Source organism: Prionailurus bengalensis, chromosome A1 (genome assembly GCF_016509475.1).
Source record: "Prionailurus bengalensis isolate Pbe53 chromosome A1, Fcat_Pben_1.1_paternal_pri, whole genome shotgun sequence".
NCBI classification, from domain to species: domain Eukaryota; kingdom Metazoa; phylum Chordata; class Mammalia; order Carnivora; family Felidae; genus Prionailurus; species Prionailurus bengalensis.
The window spans coordinates 14,126,005-14,151,794 of record NC_057343.1 but is presented as its reverse complement, the minus strand read 5'-3'; the positions used below and the strand labels follow the sequence as shown (position 1 = coordinate 14,151,794).

At 32.9% G+C, this 25,790-nt stretch overlaps 1 protein-coding gene across 11 annotated transcripts in view; it reads right to left on the bottom strand.

Annotated features, from left to right (window-relative positions):
• Window positions 1–25,790, bottom strand: part of NBEA (neurobeachin) — a 685,885-nt gene that overhangs the window by 414,494 nt on the left and 245,601 nt on the right. For 10 of the 11 annotated variants that reach the window (XM_043576682.1, XM_043576704.1, XM_043576721.1 and 7 more), the window contains 3 exons: window positions 17,574–18,012; window positions 6,314–6,468; window positions 3,935–4,061 (listed from right to left, as the gene is read on the bottom strand). In XM_043576682.1, coding sequence (XP_043432617.1) covers window positions 3,935–4,061; window positions 6,314–6,468; window positions 17,574–18,012 — 721 coding nt within the window. The remainder of the gene's footprint in view (window positions 1–3,934; window positions 4,062–6,313; window positions 6,469–17,573; window positions 18,013–25,790) is intronic. The other variant, XM_043576713.1, reaches the window with a different exon arrangement.

Below are 25,790 nucleotides of genomic sequence, written 5' to 3'. Positions count from 1 at the left end.
TTTGCATATGGTATAAATGAAAACATACAGTATTTACTTTTTTACTTGGCTTCTAACTCAAAATTGGAAATCTAAAGTAAAAAAGTAAACATAAGATCTTTAGATTGAAAACTACAGTTAGGTGCTGAGAGAAATTAAAGATCTCAATGAATGGATACAGACAATGTTCACAGACTGGAAGACTCAATAATATTAAGTCATCATTTCTCCTTAAATTTAATTAAAGATTCAACACAATCCTACTTAACACTACAGCAGGTTTTGTTTTGTTTTGTTTTGTTAGAAACTGGCAAACAAATTCTAACATTTATGTGAAAATGCAAATAACCTAGAACAGTCAAAGCAAATGTAGAGAGGAACAGAGCTAGAAAACTTGTACCACCTGCTTTCAAGATTTACTATAAAGCTCCAGTAAATGAAGACAGGAGGGTATTGGCAGAAGAACAGCCATACAGATAATGGAACAGTACAGAGGCCAGAAATAGATTCAGGCATAGGTGGGCAAATGATTTTAAACCAGTGTACCAAAGTAATTCAATGGTGCTGAAACAATGATTTATAAAAATGGATAAAAACAAACCTCAACTTTTATCTCGACATACACACAAAAATTAAGTGAAAATGGATCATCACAGACCTAATCACAAAAGCTAAAAACTACAAAACTTTTAGAAGAAATTGTAAGAACGCTTCATGACTTTCAGGAAGGTAAAGATTTCTTAGGACACAAAAGTACAAACCATAATAGAAAAGACTTTTTGAAACAATGGAGTTTATTAAAATTAGAAAGTTCCTGTTCTTACTAGTTTTAACAAAATAAAAATATAAAATGGAACATAAAAATTTTGCAATGCATATATCTGACAGAGGACATATATTCAGAATATATAAAGAACTCTTATATCCCAAAAAGGAATTTTTTTAAAAAAAAGCAAAAGATTTGAATGGCCCATAAGCACAGGAAAAAACAAAAACAAACAAAACACCTTCCTATCATTAATCATTAAGAAAATCGAAAATAAAACCTAATGAGATATGCTTACCCCGTCATAATAAAGTATAAAATTTAAAAGATTAACCGTACCAGTGTCAACAACAATATAGAACAAAGGGTACTTTTATACATTGTTGACAGGAATATAACATGATACAACCACTTTGCAAATAGCAGTTTCTTAGAAGGGTAAGCATACACTTACTACACAACCAGCAATTTTAGTTGTCTACCTGAGAACGTTATGTCTAATACAAGACTTGTACTCAAAGGTCCACTGACTATTAAATGCCCACAGAAATAAACAAAAAGACATGGATGAGTCTCAGAATCTCAAAAGTTGAGTGAAGGAAGACAGACACAAAAAGGCATATTCTGCATGATTCCATCTATGTGAAGCCCTAGAAAAGACAAATTTAAGTTACAATATTAAAAAGCACATAAACGGTTGCCTGAGGCAAAGATGGAGGGAATTACATATGGAGCACAAGGGAACTTTCTGGGGTGATGGATATATTTTATCTCTTGATTGCAATGGTTATATGGGTACCTAAACCAATCAAAACTCAGTAAAAGGTACACTTGAATGAGGTTTTTTAAAGTTGAAACAACATACACAAATGGTCTCAATAACATTGATTTGGAAATTAGAGAAAAAAATACAAATACAAAATATTAAAATGCTAAGAATAAATCAAATAGGAAATATGTAAGCCTTCTACATAGAAAAGTAAATACTGTTACTAGAAAAATTAAAAAGAAATGGAATATATGATGCTCATAGTCTGAAAATTTCATTATTGAAGGAGATCTGTAGATGCAATAGAGATCAATATAGTTGCAATAGATCTATGAATTCTATTCCTAGCCAAAACTCCGGCAAGTTTTCTAAAATACGGATACTGACAAACCGATTCTAAAATTTAAATAGAACCTCTAAGTATCAAGAATACCTCAGACTTCCTTGAAAAAGAAAAGGACAAGATGGGAAGATCTTACTCAACCAGATAAAGATCTTTATTAAACCTAAAGCTAACTATGACAGAATGGCACAAGAATACACAGACAAAGAACTGAGTGGCAAACTGGAACCCGGCATAAAGGGGCACTTGTGTTTTGATGAAACAGAAGAGCATGGGAAGAAAGAGGAGGTTTTCCAATAAATGATGCTGGGTCATCCTGATATCCATATCACTCCCACCTTATTAAATACACAGAACTCAATTCTGGATGGACTATACATCTAAATATGAAAAATAACAAAGCAGCCAAAAGATAAGGTGGAGGAAATGTAGGCAAAGATTTCATCTACAACAGAAAAAGCACTTGTTGACAGATTTTTAGTAAAATTACAGCTTCTGTGGAGCAAAACAGCTCGTATAAATGAATAGAAAAGTCACAGAAAGAAGATATATATACAAATGACTTATAATCTTCAAAGGGACAGGGCCTTACAAATTAATAACAAGAAGAAAAACAACTCAATTTTTAAAAATGGGTAAGAGATTTCAATAGGCCACAAACCAGTAAACCAGCAAACCACAAACCAGTAAAACCAAAAGACCAATAAATACGTAAGAAGTTGCTTAACCCCATGAATCACAGGAAAATGCAAACTATAAATACAGGGAGATACTTCCACCAAAACGGTTAAAATGTAAGAGTGACAGTACTAAGTATCGTTAAAGATAGGAAGAAACAGGAATGCTCATATGCTGCTGAGGTAGTCAACTTTCATATCCACTTTGGAAAACCATCTGGCATTATCTGATAAAACCGATACTACTCCACTACTCTACTCCACATTATTTACCCAGCAGATGTGCATGCAAATGTGTGGTACACCGAAGAGTAATGTACAAGCAGCATTATTGTGTATAAAGCAGCATTATTTGTCATAGCCTAAACCTAGAAAATCCCAATGCCCATCATCAGTAAAATTGATTAATAAATTATAGTATCCACCCACAAGGGAATAAAGATGGAATAAAAATAAACAAACTATTGCCACATGCAACATGGATGAATCTCACAAATATGATGCAGAACAAAAGACTCTACAGACAAGAGAATATATGCGTTAAAATCCCATTTTCATAAAACTCATGAAAGACAAAGCTAACCTGGTATTAAAAGTCAGGGTTATGAATCTGAAGAGGAGCAAGATTCGTGACTGGGAATGAGCACAAGGTGGGGCTTCTGGGGTACCCGGAACATTACACTTCTTCACTTGGGTGATGGTAACATGAGTGTCTTCATTGTTTCACTGAGCTTGTACACTCTGTATCTGTGTCATACTTGAATTTGAAATGTCAATACACACACATACCTGTGTGTGTGCAATTTAACTCTAAGAGTGTAGACTAGTCTCTTGTAGGAGTTTTCGTGACATGCTACTATAAATAATTTTTATCTATTAATCATGATAAAAAAGGTAATGTTTGTTCATTTGTTTATGAAACGAACAATATATATGTAATATATAATACTGTACATGTAATTGGAAAATGTTTATTCAAGTTCCAATTACATATATTTTATATTACATGTAACTTTGCATAGTTATTTTGAAAGTCTGTATTTTAAACTTCTCATTGCCACGGCAAAGATGCACAACTTTATCATGTCACCATTTGTGCATGTTTTTACATTACTGAAAATAGTAGCATGTTATACGACAATGGATTATAAATTCAGCAAAGTCAATGTCTGAAAGTCACTCTGGATCCCTATTTAGGCTCTGAAATGTAGTAAGTAGTTTTGATACAATGTGTAACTAGCCAAAAATAACAAAACAATACAATAATGAAACGTAGTCACAACATTCATAACTCACCATTTTCAAGAATTCTTAACTCTACCCTTGTATTTACTGTGTATTGTTTCACTATGCTTAGGGGTGGAGTTGTAAGATGAGTATAAACAAATCGTTATGTGTACCTCATGTTTTCGGCCGAATCTTCTGGCATTGGAGCGACAGTTTGTACAGCTGGAAGGTTTTTGCTGGTAGCACCATTTACAAAACTAGAAGAGGAGGAAGAGGAGGAGGACCCTGAATCCACGGCACCTGTTCCCAAAATAATAATTTTTAGCCTTAAACATAAATTTATTTAACAAAACCATTTTCATTATATCATTACTATCTGATTTTGAAGAGTTACTCATCTGAATGTCAAACAGAATTCAATAAATAAAAAATCATTTGGCCATTAGTACACTAATAACTTTTGATAAGTATCAACAATAGCTGTTGCATTAAAATCCAGTTTATTTACGTATACTAATCTAACAGAACTACATATTACAAATGGGGTATAAATAAAAGACACCAACAAATGAAAATAATTTTAGATAAAATGAGGCTGATAAAACAATTCAAATTCAGATGCGAACAATTTATGTTTTTATAAAATTATAAATAAACATTATAAATTTTTAGTGTTTACTAAGATACAGTTTACAATAAATTGAGCATAAATTTGTGGCACTGCAGCATCAAATGCTTACTTTGATGCAATGATTGCTTTCAGAAGGGCTATAATGAACATAATTGTACCTGATTTTAAAATAATGAGTTCTCCTCAACGATATGAAGATGCCACTTTGGAACAGACTTTTCTATAATACACCATGTAAGTACATTAAAGAGCTGTGGAGTTGAGGGACATCTAGTGTTCCTAAATATTATCTTATCTCACACTAATCCCATAAAGCTGAATTGCTTACTGGGATTTCTGCTACAACCTTTGTATAGCATCTATTTGCCAAAATCTAAACTGTACAGTGGGCCCAGTTCAGGTGCTGGCATACAAAATGTGGATGTGTGTGCGTTGTCTGTCTATATATATTTCCGAGGAGAATGTTTAATTACTTACATTTTATTTTCCATTGTAATATTATACACTTTATGCTATCACTAAACTTTTTCTACCACCATTTCCAACATCTATTAATTCACAAAATAGACATTATAATAAAATACCATAACTTGTTTCACACAAAGATTAAAAATAAGTAATTTAATTTTCCTTTAACCTATCTCTTAAAAATAAGGACCTATTCAATAGACACCAAATGTAGACTTCTTTCTACTACACTGGCATATTTAAAAAATTTCAACCCTTTTTTGATGTATATTTTGGTAAAAGAAAAATATGTTTCTTCATATTTCTAGAAAGCAGAATGAGTATAAAGAATAAGATAAAATATATAGAAAAACTTTATACTTTATATATATATATATTTACTTATAATACAGATAAATCAAAGATGTTAAGTTCTTTAATACAATGCCACTAATAATGTTTATTTGCTAATATAAATATGCTCGATAGAGTACATTCTACTTACTACAACCCCATAAATGTGCTGTTCATGATATGTCAGACTCAGGTGGTACGATAAACAAGATAGATACAGAAAGCACATAGAAGAGCTATGAAATTAATAAAAATGGGAAGAATCTAAGTAATGATAATAGATGGAAAAGTTCAAAGCTATACAGTTTGGAGAAGAGAAGGCTACTATAGTCAGGGAAGAAAAGTCAGGGATCATCTTGCGTTGTATAAATACCTAAAATGGAATCACAAAGATTTGGGTAAGGATTTATTTAGCTAATAATCAACAGGAACATTTATGGAAATTTACAAAAAAAAAAGGTTATTTTAGGCAGGCTTTTAAAATTTGTAGTGATTTGGAATTTTCTGTTCCTAGAATCATTAGGAAAATGTTGGACAATGAATTGGATACAACTGTATTCTAAGAATATAAATTAACTCAATGTCAAATAATGTTTCTTATTCACATGCATTTTTTTCCCCATCAAGTTGAGGCTCTTGCATATCGTCAAGGTTCTTCGGGGGAGCTCTGCCTTTCCTTAGAGAATTTAGCAAAAAACATACATTAGGATTCAACCAGTAAACGTCACTAAATTTATTTTCTGCTACTAACATATTTAGTGATCTTCTTGATACATTTACTAATTTTTACATATCAAACTTCAGTATTCAAATCATCTTTTGGTTTTGCTCCCCAAATACCTTTGACCAATCTGATTTAACTTTGAAAGTAAATAGCACTGTGTTTTGAGAAGACTCAAAACAAAAACCAACAGTGCCCTCTAAAATGACCACTGAAAAATATGTCTTAGAAGTACAAATTCTGAAAGGTAGTAACAAAAAGTAGAACCTTCTTAAAGACTAGGATTATCTTAAATGATCAGGGTATTTTAATTTTTTAAGATCAAATAAGCAGAAAAATGAAGATCTAGAAAACAGAAAGAAAAAGATGAGGTATCACAAAAATATATAAGGACAATACCTGTTGTATTAATCATACTTTTTGGTGTAGCTCCAGTAGCAGCAAATATATTGGAGGTACTGCCTGTCGTCAGCCCACTTCCAGCAGCAGTGGCTCCCACAGTGGTTACAGCCAAACTACCGGGAGGTGGTTTCTTAACAGGCACCACGACACTCCTGCAAAGAAAGAAGTGATGGAAAATAACAAACACAACGCTTAAGATGAAATCCAAACTTGCTGTGGCAGATTATATATATAGTCACCATTCAATTGTCTTTTCTTTCTTTTTCTTTAACTTCTGAGCCCAATTTCAATGGTGAAAAGGTTATGAACATTAGGATATACTGTGAAGTGTGTTGACTTTAATTCATTTGGCAAATATTTATGTAGAATCTGGAGTTTGCAAACCTTTCTTAAGATGGCATTGGCTATAATCATGAATCTGGAAAAACTGGAAAAATGTGTGCTCAAGTTAGAATATTTTGCATACGCAGGGGTTTTTTTTGGAAAATATGCATAAAATATCCTTCTTATCTGTACTATATTCTCCATGTGTAAAGTTGTCATAAAAACATAAAAAAACATTCTGAAAGCCAAATTCTGAAGCTTCTTCATAGTAAACCTAAAAATGAACCAAGGAATACTGAGTAACATCTAACGGCATAGTAAAATTATACTTTATTTTTCTGAAAAAAACTTAGTTGTTTTTCACAGTTGTTATAATGAAAAGGAACTAAGATGATACATAAGACACTCAGTTAAAGATCTTTTAGGCCTTGACATTTTGAACACAGGAGTTTCCCATGTTTTTTTTAGCATATTTAGATGAATTTCACAAAAAAATTTCTGAACTTGACATTGTGTTAACCTTAAATAATAAATAACAGTCATTTAAAAAGATAAACTATCTAGCAAAATAAATATCTTTATTTCCAAGTAGTGAAACTTCATTCTTCTCAAAGTTTATACCACTGAGGTTTCATAGAAAAAATACTTACCAGGGTTACTCAACCATCATTGAACTTTTCATCTAGAAAGTGGATGTATAAGATGTTGTCAGCTCAAATGTAATGCTTTGATAGCTAGTGATTGACAGTACAAAATTCTTCAATCTAAACCAGTTCTTTTTAATGTATCTATATACATTTATTTTTTTTAATTTTCCCATTAAAGATCTCTACTTAAAAGAAATTATATCAATGGCTCATTCTCTAGTAAGTCTATGGCTTAAATTTCCTTAATAACTTTTTTTTCATAGAAACACTTATGTTGATGTCTTTAAGGATTTCTTCAATGTCAAAAATCTAAATTTGTAAGAATTATTACTATCAATTTTAGGAGTACTTAAAACGTTTTTGTGACGAAAAGTATCATAATCTTAAATAATTTTACTGTGTCAAAAATTTCTTCATTATCTCTTTCTGGATTTTTTCTTCTTTTCTTTTTATGGGTGGAGTCTAATTCATTAGACTCAACCTTGAACTCTCAATTATATCGTATTTAATTACCAAAGGCACACTTTATGTTTTCAACTCCTTCACTGGCCATTCCTCATCTGATGCCTTCACTTATAACACCGAGAAGCAGTTTAACATTATCGAAAGAATACAGGATGTGGAGCGAAAAGACTAAGTCTTGAGATCTAAATCACTCTCAAGTTGTGTGATTTTAAATTTCAGTTTCTTATTGCAAAAATGGCAAGATGAATGCCATTTACCTATAACTGGGGAAATTAAATTAGAATATATTTAAAAGGGTTTTTCAAGTATAAGACGTCTTATAGATGTTAGTAATTATTACCATTGGGTAAAGTGAAATAATTCTCTGCCTACATCATGTAAGGTATCAAGTTATACTCATGTATGAATAGAAAAAAAAAAACCAAACTAGTATTTTGGGTTTATCATCAAAACTCTTCTCTAAACTCCGAAACTAATGTTGAGATGCACTATTTCACTGGCTATCCAAATCAATTCTTGATTTGAAAAAGTCATTAGTAACTATGATACATTTTTTCTACAACTCATTAAAATCCCTGGGGATAAAATAAGAAACACAGGCTGGTTTATAGTGTTGTGAGACAGATCTGTAGATCATAGGAAAGCTATTACCAAAAATTCTCACTTAATAGGTCATTACCAACTTTGGGCAAAAACTCTACAACAGACTACTATAGGCATCTTGTCAAGTGCTGAGACTATTCAAAATATATTGAGAAAAATTAGTTATATGAATAAAGGAAAAAAATTTAATCTCAACAACCTGTAGTGATGGCCTGTAAAAAAATGCAAACAACACTAATGCCAAACTACAAAAAAACTGAAAACTATAAAAGCCTCCATTCATTCACAGTAAAGTCTGCTAGTGCAACATATAAATATAGTAGCACAGTGAGTGACTAAAAACCCATTTTTTAATGACCTACAGACCTGAGTTAGAATTCTACCTCCAACAATTACTAGCCGTGTGGTATTAGGCAAGTAAATCTCTCTATGCTCCATTCTCCTCACCTTTAAAATGAGACTCATGATTGTTTGTACTTCATAATATTGTTAAAAAAGATAAAAGAATATAATACATATAAAATATTTAGCACTTTGCCTGAAATATCATAAGTGATCAATACATTTTAGCTATCGTTAGTATTGCTATGGCTCCCCAAAGTGCTGATGCAGTCTGGGTCTGCATCAGCAACAGTAGGCAATATGAAAGAAGCATATGCTTTGTGATTGTCAGACCTCATAAACAAAACCCTAGGTGCTTCTTTAGGTATCATATTTCAAGAATAATGATAAACAGCATCATGTCCATAAGAGAATAGTTAGGATGACAGCAGATCTAGAAAATAAGTCATGTGAGGGAAGGCTGAGAAACTAGAAAATAATAGTGAAAAGGTATAAAAAAATTACACCAATTTTTAAAAATCTGAAGGAATGTTTTATACACACACACACACACACATACATATTTCATATATATCCTATGTGTATATGCAAAGGACAAAAGAGGAAACACCTATATATCTCCATATCAAATTAAGGCCAACAGGAGGAAGAATCTCTAGGAAAATTTATGAGCTTCCATTTCCAACTACTGATGTGTTCATGACTAAGATGATGATGTCACCAGGGCTGTGTTGAGAGAGGTGGGACGCTGGATTTGACTAATTCCTCTTTCTTAGCCTACAACTTTAAGCAGTCCACTATTTCTCCATTGATTATAATGGCCGGATTGTTTACTAGAATCAGTACTGTCCATTCTTATCCTTAATATAATTTCTTCATCGACACTACCCATTCCTTAATACCTCAAACCATTCTCTGTCCTAACAGTCTATTTTGACAAATAATTTGAAACTGTACACTTATCAATGTGTTCATAACACATTCATTTTTTGGAATATTATATATTTGCAATTACTTATATGTGAAAACTGACATTTTCAGCTCTTACAAAATTTTCTATCACATTATTACTCAACATGTTAACCAGTTCTACCTACATTAAAAGGCTTCCCTAGTAGTCTATGTAACCACTGGGGTTACCCATTTTGAATCTAATGGGTACCCGAATACATACCCTAAATAGACACAAAATTTGAAGTGTGTACCCTTTTTATAGGGTGAACATATAATTCTTACCTGTATTTCAAAAATATAGCCACAAGAGTCAAGAGCTATTAATCTAAACTATTAACATATTCCACTTTCCTTCTAGATCTGCTATTCACACAGATGCATACTTACAATCCTCTGTACTACACACACTTTACCAACTGCATTTTTCTATCTTAAGAAAATTCTTTCCATGTTTTTCCACACAATTTCACATTTCTGTTCCATACCTTAAGACTGCAAACTATAAAGTAGATGATTTTTTTTGTACTACATAAAACTCACACATATTCCAAGATTGTAAAGGTTATCATCAAAATAGCACAAGCCAAGAAATTATTCAATCTAACTCACTTCAACAAAATATTCCATTGAGGGGTTAACTATGTTTTGTAATACATTGAGTGATATATAACACATATAAGTGTAAATTTTTCTGTCTTTGAATTCATCCTATCCCAAATGCAAAGATTTGGGGGTGTGACTACGATTCATTCATTCTTTCATTAAACAAATATTTATTGTATTGAGCACTATGATGCATGAGAGGTGGTTCTAAATTCTTAGATATAGTGATATATAGAAGAGACAAAATCTCTGCCTTCGTGGAACTTACATTCCAATAGGGAGAGAGAGAAGATACAATAACATGAATGAGTAAACATAGTATATGGGAAATATATTATACAGTATATGCTGTGAAAACAATAAAATGTAGACAGAAATAAGGAGAATTACTAGAAGGGTGGCTAAGAAAGGACTCACTAAATAAGATAGCATTTCAGGAAACACTGAAGGGGGAAGGAGCAAACTTATGAAGACATTCAGGGAAGAGAATAAAAGTGTCACAGGCAAAGAGAGCAGGAAGAAGGCTAGTATGAATCTAGAAGATGTGGAGACTTATTAAGAGATGAGACTAGAGAAGTAAAAGGGGCTCAGATCATGGGTCCCTGTAGTCCATTGTAAAGACATCGGGGTTTTCTCAGAGTGGGATCAGAAGCCTTTGAAAGCTTATGAACAAGGACAAGGACAAAATATGATCTTAGATTAAGCAGGACCATCCTGGCTGTTGTATTGAGAATAAACTTAAAGGGAGTGGCAAGTGGAGGAAGACTTACTTAGGGGTTTACTGTAATAATCAAGCAAGAAATGATGGTAGTTAGGATCAGAATGGCAAAATAAAAGTGGTGAAAAAGCAAATTTTGACTATATTAAGAAAGCAGAGCAAACAGGATTTGCAGAAGACTGGATTGGGTGTGAGAGAAAAGTCAAAGATGATGTAAAGAGTTTTTTCCTTAAGCAACATGAAGGGAAGAGCTGCCATTAGCTAAGATAGGGACAAATATGGTTGGAGCAGTTATTAATCACCCAAATAGTGATGCTGAATAAGCAGCTGGAGAGCTAAGTCTCTAGTTTAGGAGAGAGGACTAGGGTGAGACATAAATTTCAGAATCATCAGCACATATTCTATTTAATGCCAGGAAAGCGAATGAAATCACCAAAGAAATGAGTGCAAATGGATAGGAGAAATAGTTCAAGGACAGAATCTTGGGGTACCCATTAATCAGTTCTGTGAATTTTGTAAAAAGGTTACTACCTTATCAGGATACTTCAAAATGTATCCTATGTATAAAGTGACATAGTGAAGATAAGGGATTTTCAACAGTGACTCATCAAGGCAAATTGGTTTTATAATCATTTGTGGCACCCTACAAGGATCCCTTTCTTTCTTCTGCTCCCTTTCCCTTCTCTTTTACACTTACTGAGCACTGACAGGTTAAAGGAATACTTCACTGACAAGTTTGAAGGATAAAAGAAAGTAAGACATAACCCATGCCTTAGAGATACTTGGAGGAAATACAAGAAAACAACAAATCAACTGTGCAATATATTTCATTAGTTGCTCTGATCAGTTATGCACAGGATCTTTCAGGAACTGAAGTATGTGCATTATCATGGAACAGTGAGCTGAAGCTAAAAGTATCAATGGGAATTAGCCAAGAGGAGAAAAATTCAATAGTAAAACTTTAGTGAGGCAAAGAGATAGGAAAAAACATAGTAGACTAAGCAGACTAAAAAACAGACCTTATGACTAGTAAAATGTGAGGACATTCCAAACTAAGAAGTTCACCTTTTATTTTGTGCTAAGTAAAAATTATTTCAGAATTTTTAGTCAGTTTTTCATTTAAGGAAACTGAGTCTGGCATAATTGTGGAAAATACATTGGAAAGGCGGAAGGGCACCTGGAAATCGTGAGGCCGGTTAGGCGGTAAGAGAAAGAATCCACTTGAGAGATACTGAGGGCCTAAAGTGAGGTGATAGCTTTGGGAATGGACATGTCCTATCTTTTCTAGGATTCAAGTCTTTAACCAAAGTCAACAATAAGTACCTGCTACTTTTTGTGAGACTATTACAAGGTCATCACTTATTATAGGATTTTGGAAATTTATGGGATTTTTCAAAGAAATAATGCATCATTTTACATGCTGAGAAACTGAGTCCCAGAGAACCAAAGAGAATAAAAGTCACATCACACAACTAATTACAAACAGATTGATTATTAATACCCAGTTTCCCTAATTTTAAGATTAACACTCTTCCCTAACAAGGCTTATATAAATGTTAAACATTTATCTTGAAAGAGAAAGCTGAAGCTTAGGAAAAAAACAATTTACTACTGATTTTAGGGCAATATTACAATTTACTGTAGCTCATCAGAAATCACAAGGTTACTGCTATGATATTTTCACGCTTTATATGCCTCTATTGTATAAAATATTTAGAATTCCAATGAAAAAAATGTGTATAAGAAATAATTGAGTATTCCATTAACCTACCCTTTAAAGAGAGATACTTTTTTCAGTTCACTGAATTGTCTGTGTAAATGCCAGAGGAGACAAAAGCAACAACATTGGGGATATTAGGATATAATCATGCTCGGTCAAAACTGCATCTTCTAGCACTTGGCCTTAAAATAACATACCCAGGACACTTGGAGAATAATAAAAGCTGGAATTTCAGTAGCTAGATAACAAAGAAACTTCAAAATGTAAAGGCTGGCAGACTTTTAATCAATTTGGCTTAAAATTACTTGTTCATCTTTTAAGTGATACAAGCAAAACACTTCACAAAAATTAGGAGACTATAGGAACAGAAATTGAAGTCCTCAGCAGTGATTACAATTTCTTATAAATTTAAACCAATTTAGGAAGATCCCATCATGTCTAGCAAACATATTTTTTATTATCTTTCCTAAACTGTCATCTTTAGCACTAATGTTAAAAAGGTTAATTTTAAAAAGCTAGCGAGAAAATAGCTGGCCTCACCTTGTACTTTAGGTTTAATAATATGAAGGCTATCGATCTTGCTTTTTTTAATTTGTATTTTAGAGATTTTCTTTTTCAGAGAATAAAACACTTGAAAGCAAGGAAATTGAAAGTTTTAGGGAGAAAATATACAGACTCGTTTGCCCAAACTTATCCAACCTAGTAATTCAAACATAAGTGGGATTATACAATCAAAAGGGATGAAATATAAACATGTAAGATCAATGTTTGTTAGAGAAGTAATACAATTGTAAGTTTTATGTGATATCCTAAGCATAAAACAATTGTCTAAAACATAGTAACAGTTAAAATCTATGGAGAAGCATATTGTCCTCTGCCTTTGTGTGTGTGTGTGTGTGTGTGTGTGTGTGTGTGTGTGTGTGTCGTTTGTCCAACTTAGAGGGGGAAAAATAATCTTAGAAATCCCTGGGGAATTAAGACTGATCTAAATCATAGATATATACTAAGTTCTCAAAAGATTAAAATCATGTGGATATACAAAATTACATTTTAACATAAAAGATAGGATAAAGCTTAATTGGTGGTTTTAGAGAAAAGCATTACCCCAACCTAAAAGTTACACAGGCACTAATGCGGAAGAAATATAGCTCAGCTAGAATGTTTTATGACTACAGATCTATATTTAGATCTATCAAAAGAGACACTATTGTTGGAGAACTTTGTAACTTGACTTGTGTGTTCTATGATTATTAAAGCGCTTCTGTTAAAAATAAAACCATGATAATGTTGTCATTTCATAATCTTATTTCCTCCATATACATAGTATTTCTTCACTATAAAACAGAACTGGAGAATCTCTAGCAGTTTTAGTGCTTTACAATTCATAGATACACATTTGCTAGGGCCACTCAAGTGTATAATCCGACATATACGTAAACGTGCACAGATGATGACTGGAAGAAATGAGAGAAAAAGAATCAGCACTTTCCAGATACATAGATAAGAATATTTATATAATATCTCATAATACAATCTGGTAAAATAATACTGACAGAAAATGTTTTATGTTAGGTAAATCTAAATGTTTCTAAAATTTGACGTTGTAATCTACCTAAAGAAAACAATAGTATAAAATTCACAACTGAAATTCATAAATGCTACATCCCAGGTGGGGAGAAACACCCCATGTGGAACATAAGTTAATATAACTCAAATTACATCAGTTTTAGGAAGCTATTCTCAAATTTACAGTATAGAATGAGTATAAGGAATACATTGTTAGCATGTCTGCAATAAAACCAAAAAACTATTGGCTAACAAAAGTAAAATCCTAGGTGATCTCCACTGGGATTACACAGTGTTATTAGGAAGTATGATCTAGTTACAAAGAAACGAGCAACTGAGTCTATAGCTATTTTCCAACTAAAGATAAAAATGAAAAACACATTATTGGTAGGGTGAGACCCATGATAATTCTGTGTTTGAAACTGGTAGTATTCAGGACTTTGCTTCTAAGGCCTGTCATCTTGGATCCTATTTTCAAGGAATTCAATCTGATGTTAAAAGACATGTTATAACTTGGATTTCAGACTTTAGTGCTTCAGAAATATGTTTATATACTTCATAATATAATTATAGGTACCTTAAGACAGATAAGGCAAATGGTAGCAATATATCGGAAATATAATTGAAAAATGCAGTTGTCCAGAAGCACTTGTGGGGATGATGTCTCTGAAAAGCTGCTCAAAGCTCTAGAGTTTGAAGTAAAATTTTTGATGTTGTCACTCTCAATCTATTGAATGGCTGACAGACAATCAAACCCGTCTGGCTGGCTGGCAGCTCATTTTGCTGGCAGGTGGCAAACAATTAGACACACCAATTTGTGCCTCCTGATGACATTAAAGCATGAAACTAAGTTGTATGCAGGGCCTAGTGATTTGTGTGAAAGCATTTCAAAAATAATACTCTTTGCCGTGGCAACTCATTTCAGACTGCCACCTCCCATTATGGCTTTGAGCAGTGAAGACGACAGACTTGAGTTACGTGCAGTGCAAGGCCGCTTCTGTTCAATCCGTCATCAGCGCCCCCTGAGACCTCAATCCCCTCCTTTCATCAATATCACCTCATCATTTACATTTGATAGTACTTGAGCTACTGCATATATTAACTACACTAGAGACCCTTTTCCTAAAAAGAATTGAAATATGCTTTGTGTGCCTCGATTTCATTTCTACTTATGCAATTTAGAATAATGATTCCACTCCCATTGCACTTTGCACAAATGCTACCAAGAACAAATGGAAAGTTCTATTTTTTTAAAGCCATACTCACAAAAGTGTAATGAATTCTGAGTAGCTGAGAATATTGGCACTCAAGTGATAGCTCGGTTAAGTTTTAATGAAAAAACTGTTCTAACAATAATCCAAATTAAAACAAAAATATTTAAATTAATTTTTATTTCATTGGATTCTCTTATGCAAGTCACAATAATTCTCTGTACTTACTGTTTTGTATTTTAAGAAAATTTAAATATATAATTTAAAAGCGGAACACAAAATTTTTATAACCCTAAATTAAGTTATAACAATTGTATAGATGTATACAATTACAGATACTTACATGCATATGTTTACATATACTCATAAACACACATACACTATATAACCAGGGAACATAAACTAAATAGGCAAAATAGAGGATATCAATATGAAATGGCATAAGGAACATCCAAGGAACTATATGAATGAACATCCAAATATAATATTAACACAAACCATTAAAAAATATTTCCTACATTTTATAGCCCCCCTTTTTTAGTTTACTAAAAATTCTGACACTCAACATACTTTATCTTGTATGACAATTTTTCTTGAAAACATTTCATCTCCATTTACTATTCTGTAATTTCAATGTAGACAACACTGTCTTTACCCATCTTTATATGTGTCATGATGACTAATGCTATTTACATTTTCATAGTATATTTTCAAGAAATATCTATACAACAGTGGTTAAAATGTTTAAAGGTAAAGTTTACGTTATATTTATATATGAGAAAGATAATTTGTCTTAACTGCAAATGGCTTTACTGCCACACCTCTGCCCCCTAAACACCAAAAAATTACTATCTCAAATTTGGACAAAGCACTTTGGCTATTTTGGAAAAAGTAATACATAAGAGGTATTATATTTTGACTATATATTTATTTCTGACATTCCAGTTTAAGAAACATTTGATTTCCTAACTTGATCTTTTCTAAAACAAAAAACAATTGTTTACCAATCATCTCACACACATATATAGATTTGGGGGGGGAGTGTTTTTAACATCAAAAACAACTTAATTCAGATGGTAAACACATTCTTTAGTTTATATGCTGATATGTAAATATGCATCCATCCCAGTATCAAATTTAAGTACTATTCTTAGTAATTATGACCATTCTAAAATATTTTTCTAATACTGCATGAGTTATTAAATAGTAGGATAAATTACATCAACAAATTCTTTGGTTCTAAAATGTTTTATCCTGCTTGTGAACTATCATTTTAATGGCATATATAGTGGAACAGAAAAAAAATTCATTGTTCCCAACTAAAATGCCTTGTATGATTGAATGTAGATATATGGGCCATGTTACATTTATCCTGAAAATTACATAACGAAGGTGATAATGAACATTTTAAATTTTTTCCATATACTTGCATTTAAAACTCAAATTCGAATTTTATTACTTGAAGCCATTTAATCTCCAATAATTATTACAGTTTTCAATACTATGATAAAGGAATTTCAGAGCCAGACTAGACCTTGGAGAGATATGGTGTATCCCTTCCACCTTTTGTCTATGAAACAATTAAGTCCAAAAAGATAAAATCATTTCCTCAATACAGTGTAGTCACTTGATGATGGAATCAGAATCTGGATTTCCCTATTTGCAATTAAAAAAATTTTTTTTAATATTTATTTATTTTTGAGAGAAACAGAGTGTGAGCAGGGGAGGGGCAGAGAGAGACAGGGAGACACAGAATCAATCAGAAGCAGGCTCCAGGCCCCTAGCTGTCAGCATAGAGCTGGACATGGGGCGTGAACCCATGACCTGAGCCAAAGTCGGATGTTTAACCCAGTGAGCCCCCCAGGCACCCCTCCCTATTTCTAATTTAATGCGCCGTCCTGCATATCATATTAAAACTCCTTTTTAGAGATGTATTATTAAATGCCTTACTATGTATGAGATCAATCTGGTTGGCCTAGCGCTTTGATATTCTTTACAGTCAGAATTTACATTACTAAATATAAGGTTTTCAAGATCGTCCGAATAGTTTTCAATTAATAAAGTCCTTATTTAGAATCCTGTGAATAATCAGTTAAGTACCTACCTGTCAAAGGAATGAAACTGCATAGGAAGAATAGCTTGCGCTTCTCTCTTCAATGCTGGATCTGGATATGGGATAGGTTCAGGGCCACATTCTGCAATTTCGACTGGGGCAGCCACAAGACTTTTCAGTATTTCCTTGACATTGATGCCTTTGGTTTGACTAATGCTAGATATGGATGGTGCAGGTTTCAACAGTTCACTGGGGTTCTCCGTTAAGCTTTCCTGTGATTTTTTCACTTCTGATGACAAAGTGGATAACAGCTCACTCATGGCATCAGGGCCTGTGCCGGGCTCTAATTCTGCCCCATTCAGGATGCTAGCCACTTGCTCCTCTCCGATTCCCGAATCTGTATGTGGAATAGAACTTTCTAGCTGAATATCTTCACCAGGGGTTGGTGTTTCTTTTTCCTTTATAGTGTCTGGAAATGTAGCAGGTGTTTCTGTAATAAAAGAAACTGGTTTAAACAAAAAGCTTCACAAGCGAAAATCCAGCATATTTAATAAAATATTCTCACATATTAGAATAAAGAATATAAAGCCTGTGAGAGACAAAAAGTCTGCTAAATGGAGGTGCATAACAACTACTGGATTAAAACATATCATCCATGTACACCTGTCATTTTGTTCAAGAAGCATAGCAGAACCCTGTTTCTTTTATAAGCCACTTGGCATTTCAAAATTGGTTTCTTTAAAAGCACAGAGAAATAGTACCCACAACAATTTCTTATAGCAGCTTATAAATAATATGAAATTCCCCTCCAGCCTTTCAGTGTTAGCTACCAATGAGACGAGACATTCTTATGCTTCCCTAATGTTATCTTTAAAAATATGAAGTCATTGTATACCTTTTTGGCACTTCAATCACCAATAATATAATATCTAACTGAAATATTTAAACCAATTTATTATTTTTAAATTATATTTAAAATCACACACATATTATACTAAAATTCTGAAGTCAATAGCAAAAAGTATGCCAAATAATAATTTCAAAAGGATAAATACTTTAGTAAGAAAATAATGCTCCACAAGAATTTAGCCTATATGTGCCTTTAAGAACAATTATTTTGGAATACTCATATTCATTTTTTGTGAATAAATATAAATTTCAATTTATGAAAACTACAGCAGATAAAATATATACAGGTGTGAAATACATATATGATATTACCAATTAAAATAGAAAACCATCTTTAAAATATTAAATGCCTATCAAATGTCATTATACAAATGTTAATATAATGGAGTTGCACATATAATAAAATGTTATTAAATTCTACATGGTGACCTTGAAAAATTGATATAACCTAGGTATAATAGGAATAATAGGTCTTAATAAAGTCATGTTGAAGAAGAAAATAAGATACATAGGTAAATTATTTGCAGTTCCCATATAAAGTTGATACTTAGTAAATTGTTGGCTACTTGTATTACTCAGACTTATATTTATAAGTTTATTCATTGTAAAATAAGAAGGGCAGACTAACTATTTCTAAGATCTCTTCAAAATGAACATCTGTAAATTCTATAAAACTGCCCTTAGAGTTTTGTTGTTTTGGTTGTTTGTTTCTGTGTTTTGAAAGATTATTTAAAAACAGAAAATCAGGAGAATGCCCAACAGGGAACAGGCTATTTTGATTTCAATAAGACATCTCACAAAATCTTTGGTGAAGTCTCTTGTAAAAACACATAGAAATGTTTTGATGATACTACTTTTTGGGTGGGATCCTAATTTGTTCAATGAGAAAACATGCTAAAGGATAAAATACAATGTGAAGGGATTTCTCTGGCAACAGGGCTTAATTCTTAGCCTCTACTTTTGCTAATTTCTTAAATGTAGATTAATATCATGACATCCACATTTACTGAGATGAATTTATTGATTTTTCCAGATTTCAGAATAATTTTGTCAAGTTTTCAAAAGAAAGAAAATGCCTTTTTTATTCAAATTGTATTAGATATGTATATTACTTTATAAATATAACATCTTCATATTATTCAACTTAATATATAATATTCATTTAAATTGCCTAAAAATGTACATCTCTCACATTTCAGTGTTTTATTGTAGTTTCCCTCATATTTATTAAATAGGCTTATTTGTTTGGTCAAAGGAGTCCAAATTTAAAGAAGAAAAGATTAATCAGTCGAACATGACAATAATATTCAAACACTGGATGACCAACATGAAAAACAGTGGAGACCTACTCTTTTTTGTTACAATACTAAAAATTTAAGATAACTACATGAAAGTTTTGAGAAGAAATATAATTTTAATAATACTATTGGCAAAGCACTAGAGAAGGAAAAGGTAAGAAGTAAGGTTAGAGTTTGGCATCTTTTTTTAATAAAACTCTGTGACAGAAAATTAAGACTTAAATCAGAATAATAGCATTGAGAATAAGAAAGAAGGGAAAGAACAAAGATGCTTCTGGAATACCTAGTTTAAGAAAAAGAAGAATGGAGAATGTCACTAAGTGAGGAAGGAAGCAAAGGATTAGCAAGTTTGTTCAGAAATTTAATAAATATTGAAATCAATTGAATACAGAATCTCTGAAATATTTATACCCGTTAGGTAAAAAGAGATATAGCCATATATTTTGGGATTACTCAAACTAAAATGATAATTGAAACTTTAAAACTTCATGAAAAAAACCTAGGAATAAAAAATGAGAAAACAACTCTAAGGAAGTTACTATTAAACGTACTACTGAATTTATTTAATTCACATGTGCATCTATAGATTATATATTTGGCAGTGAAAACAATTGTGGCAGAAAAATCAGAAAATTAAATAGTAGTAGTGAAGTCTCTATGGCAACAGGACAGAAAATGTAAATGCAGAAACAAAATAAGAACTCTAACATTAACAATAAATCACAGTGGCATGGTTACCAGCATGAGCTTCTTCCAGAATTTAATTCTCAAAAGGCAGATTCTCAAAAAGATTCTCAAAAAGATTCTCAAAAGTCAAGCCTAGTTCTTAGTTTGAATTTACCTACTTTATAGGTTTAGCGTAGAGTCTGAGTTTATCATAATGTGATGTCTCAGTACCTTTATTTATGGTGTGTTTTATATTAAGAGCTACACAAAAATGTAAACTTCTCAAGTTATATGAACTTGAAATACAAGCATTTTGCTACAAACAAAATACGTAAGTAGATAAAGTCTTAGACTTAGTGTCTACAAGATATCATTTAAAAGATTTTTCCACCAACTATGCAATTTTTGCCTTTCTGTTGAACTGACTCTCAAGGAACAATGAAAATCTATAACTCACTAAATAGATACTTGGTACTCAAATATAAATGTTGACCTCTCCATTACAAAACACAGTTAAGTTTACTAAAACTGAATATTGAGAGGTGCCTGGGTGGCTCAGTCAGTTGAGCATCCAACTTCAGCTCAGGTCATGATCTCAGGGTTTGTGGCTTCAAGTCCTGCATCCAGCTTGCTGATGTCAGCATGGAGCCCACTTCGGATCCTCTGTCACCCTCTCTTTCTGCCCCTCCCCCACTTGAGATCTCTCCCTTAAAGATAAGTAAACATTTAAAAAATTGAATATTTAAATATTTTCAAATGACTCACCAAAATATTTACACAGTAATAATTTTTTTTACTGTTTGATAAACTAATGATTTAAAAATGAAGCAGTAATTTTGATATTTCAATAAGAATTCCATTAAAATAAATAAACTGTATAAAGCATACTTTGTCATCAAATTATGTAGCATAAACACTAATGGAAAATTTTATAATAGTAAGTGCAAATAAAAAACAGATTAGTAGTGAAAAAGCCTATTTTAATTTCCAATTATGCATTAACATCTTTTACAGAGCATGCTCTTAGTTGATAACATCAACTTCTACTTAGATAGCTTATGCATTTCCAGAATGCTTCTCTGGGAAACCAAAGTACTTTGAGGATTTAACCTAAGTGACTTCAATAGGATGTTAAGCATGAATAACAGAGAAAAAGATTGCATCTTCGCCGGTTAGATCAATGACAGTAGACTTGTAATTTTTCAATTATTCTTTATCAGTCTCTGCAGCAAGAGGCCACGTTAGTACACCAAACAAGAAATATGATTGGCCTGAGTGTTCTTAACCTTATCTGAAATGGTGGTTGGATGCCAGATGCCTCTTTTACTTACTGCTTTCCATTGAACCTAATGAATTTTAGGAAACACATAGGGTTAACTTCAGCAAATGACATGATTTCTAATATGGGGACCTCAATTATCACATTCTTTTCTCCAAAAATTTCATTTTAGAGCGATTTATAAAGTGTTTCAATATGTCTTCCCTATTAAGTTATTCAAATGGCTATTTTCCAAACTACTTAAATAAAGAAACAACATGAGAGGCACCTGGGTGACTTAGTTAAGTGTCCAACTCTTGGTTTCAACTCAGGTCATCATCTGTTTTGTGAGTTTGAGCCCCATGTCCCGGCCCTGGGCTGACAGTACAGAGCCTGCTTGGGATTCTCATTCTCTCTCTCTCTCTCTTTCCTTTCTCTCTCTCCCTTCCTTCCTCCCCTGCTAACACTGTCTAAAATAAATCAACTTAAAAAAAGAGAAATAACATGAAAGGAAGACACAGCTCCTTGTTAGTGTAGCACTAAAAATTATATTAACATTGTTTGCTCAAAGCAAACTAAATCACATTAGAGTAATTTAACATAAAACGTAAAAAACTGCATATAACTACGTTGTACATTTTGTTCATATTAAATCCCAAAATGCCAAGTTATGCAAAAATTAACCTAAACCCCAAGGAAGAAAAAGGCCAGCTATATACAAAAAGATTTAAAAATCATTATTATTCATTTTACACAAAAAATGACTGCAAGGCATTAAGTAATTTTTTGCAATTCTTTATATGTGATTCAATTTTTGGTTTGTTACACTAATCGTACAAGAATACAACTTTAAGAATCCATATTACCCATATGAATGAATATACCCAAAACAGACAAAATTATAGTTCCAAAGAAACAATTAGGAGCCAGGAAGATACTTCTAACTGATGTTTTGACAGCGATGTATCGATCTGTTTATCTTACTTGGAGTGCATTAAGCTCTTCGTATGTGCATACTACTGATTTTCATCAAATTTGGAAAATTTTCAGGCCATTATTTCTTTAAAATTTTTTTCTTCCTATTTCTGTCTCCTCCCCTCTCCCCTAAGACTCCCATTATTTGTATGTTGCTTCACTTGATGGTGTCTCACAGGTATCTGAGGCTCTCCAACCTTTCTTCATTCTGTTCCTCAGAGTGAGAGAATAGAAATTGTCCTGTCTTCAAGTATGCTGATTCTTTCCTCTGCCAACCTAAATCTTCTGCTGAACCCCTCTAATGAATTTTTATTTTAGTTATTACAATTTACAACTTAAGATTTGCTATTTATTTCTTTCCTATAATATTTATTGATGTCTTCCTTTGGTGAGCCATCACCTTCATACTTCTAATTCTTTAGAAAAGTGTTCCTTTAATTGCATATGTATAATAGCTGGTTTAAAAGATTTGTCTAATCAGTCCAACATCAAGGCTTCCTCAAAGGCAATTCTATGGACTGCTTTTTTCCCCTGTGTATTTGCCATACTTTCCTTTTTCTTTACAAGTTTCAAAAATTTTTTGTTGAAAACTGAATATGTTCAATAATTTAATGTGGAAATCTTGAAAATAAGACCCTTCCTATAGGGATCACTGTTCTGTTTGTTGACTTGCCTGAACAGATTTCATAAAATCTATATTCTATATTTCTGTTCAGTTAGCTTAGTGACCTGGTAATGATTAGACAGAGAGTGCCTTAAATATCTTGCACCAGTATGTCTTCTGCTCTTTGCCAGAAGCTTTGGGTGTGTGGTAGGGCATGCTTCCAACAATTCTATTTTAAACTCTCCCTTGGTCTTCATTTCTTGCTTGCACAGAGCCTTCAAGGTTAGCCAGAGGTGAGTGACTGGGGCCTTCTCAGGTCTTTCCTGGACCTGAATATAGGCCCCAGAGTAAGAATATCTCATTTTCAGGACTTCCTTTTAAGCTTTTTGGTAAGGTTCTTATTTTCCCAACTAGTACTGCCACCTTGAGCACTTGCTATATTACAAAAAAAAAAAATGCTGCTGATTATTTCAAAAAATATCTAGGGCTTTTCTCATTGAGCAAGCTCTAATCAGGTTAAATAGTGACAAGCTCATCGGAGCTTTACCAGGGAGCTGCCAGATAGTATAGTGCTCCAGGATGGGACTTCCTGAAAACTCCCAACATAACTAGCCTCCTTCCAGTGCTACTAGGCTGCTGGTTTTCACAGCTACCACAGTTGTCTGGATGCTGATTTTCAAGGCTATCACAGAGCTGACAAAAACTGGAGGGCAACAGGGCAAGATAAATCACCAAAAGGCTCACTATTCTCATAAAAATTTTGGAGTTTTCTTCAATTAGCACTCTCTGAATTGGTGCAAGCCTTCGATTACTTTCCAGAGAAGTGGAACAGATGATTTTGACAATTGTTCCCAGTGTTCTCTTTGCTTTTTGGAGGAGCAGTTCTTTGGATGTCCTTACTCCACTCTTTCAGAAGTCCTACTTCTAAGTGATGTTTACAATTCCAATTTGCACATTGTAAATAAATTATCAATTATACTCATATACATATATTTTCCTTTTCCTTTCCCTACTTTGTGTCTGTACTTTTAACTCTTTTCTTTTCAAAGGAAAAAAAAAAACCACCACTTTCCTATTAAAATACATCATGCATTTCCATACTGTTACGGAGGCAACCACTGACACTAATAATAAATGCCAACATATATGCCAAGAACATCTTCAGCTGCAGAAAAACAGAAACAACCAAATATAGTGTAATTCTGTTAATATCTATCAGATAAGCCACATTTGCAACTTATACATGATTAAGAGTTCAGGCTTTGAAATTAAGTCTGTTTGCCTTTCAGTGAAGACTTATTTACCCCTTATTAGCTTTGTGATATCTGAGGAACCATTTAAGCTTTCTCAGCTTCATTCTTTTATCTGTAAAATTGGCATAATGATAGTACATACATTATAAAGTACACATTATATATTATATTGTTGTGATGACTAAAGAACATAATTTATGAATAGCACCAGGCATGGAGTAACCTTACCATAAATTTTTGTACCTTGCTGCTGCCATTATTGATTTTACTGTTAATGATCATTACCATCATCATCACCATATCCCAAAAGAAAATATAGAGCCAAGCCATCTATCAGTTATTCTCTTTATGCATCTTCAATTTATTTATTTTGAGAGAGACAAAGTGGGGGGGGGGAGGGTAGAGGCAGAGAGAGGAGAGAGAGAATCCCAAGCAGGCTCTCTGTTGACCCCTGTTGGGCTCCATGCAGAGCTCAATCCCACGAACTGTTGAGTTCAATACATAAGGTGAAATCAAGAGTTGGATGCTTAACTGACTGAGCCATCCAGGTGCCCTTCATCTTCAACTTCTGTCCACCTTTCCTAGCTCTGGCCTCTCTATTTGCAGACCAATATCTCTTAACCTAAGAGAACAACTTCTCAACCCATATCCCCTTATATTTCTAGCCCTTAAGCTGCTTTGGTTATTTCTCCCTCCTTTCTGAAGGGAGTATGTCATAATTGAAAGATCATGGTAATGCCATCAAACTGATCAAAGTTCCAATTCTGCCTCTACAACCTACTAGCTTTCCATGTTGTCTTGGAAAAAAATAATTTTGCTTTCAGAATTGCAGGGGTTTCACTTGAAAAACATAGATCTTAAGTAGGCCGTAAGGATTAAGAAACTTGTCAGTCTGTCATCTTTACTCTCCTTCCTTGATTCAGCTTTCCAAAGACTTAGAAGATTTCCACAGACATCTCAAAATTAATACAACTAGATATATTTTTCCTTCCCCAGGTTAGGTAAGTTTTCAGCCATTACTTCTTCAAATAAGATTTCGTTCTCTCTTCTCCTTCTGGAATACCTATAATGTAAATGTTAGTGTGTTTTGATGTCCACTAAGAACCTCAAACTATCTTCACTTTTTTTTTAACTATCTTCACTTTTAATTTAAGTTTTACTTATTTATGAGAGATAGAGACAGCACAAGTGGGGAAGTGGCAGAGAGAGAGAGAGAGAGACAGAATCCAAAGCAGGCTCCAGGCTCGGAGCTGTCAGCACAGAGTGCAACACAGGGCTTGAACTCAAAAACCATGAGATTATGAC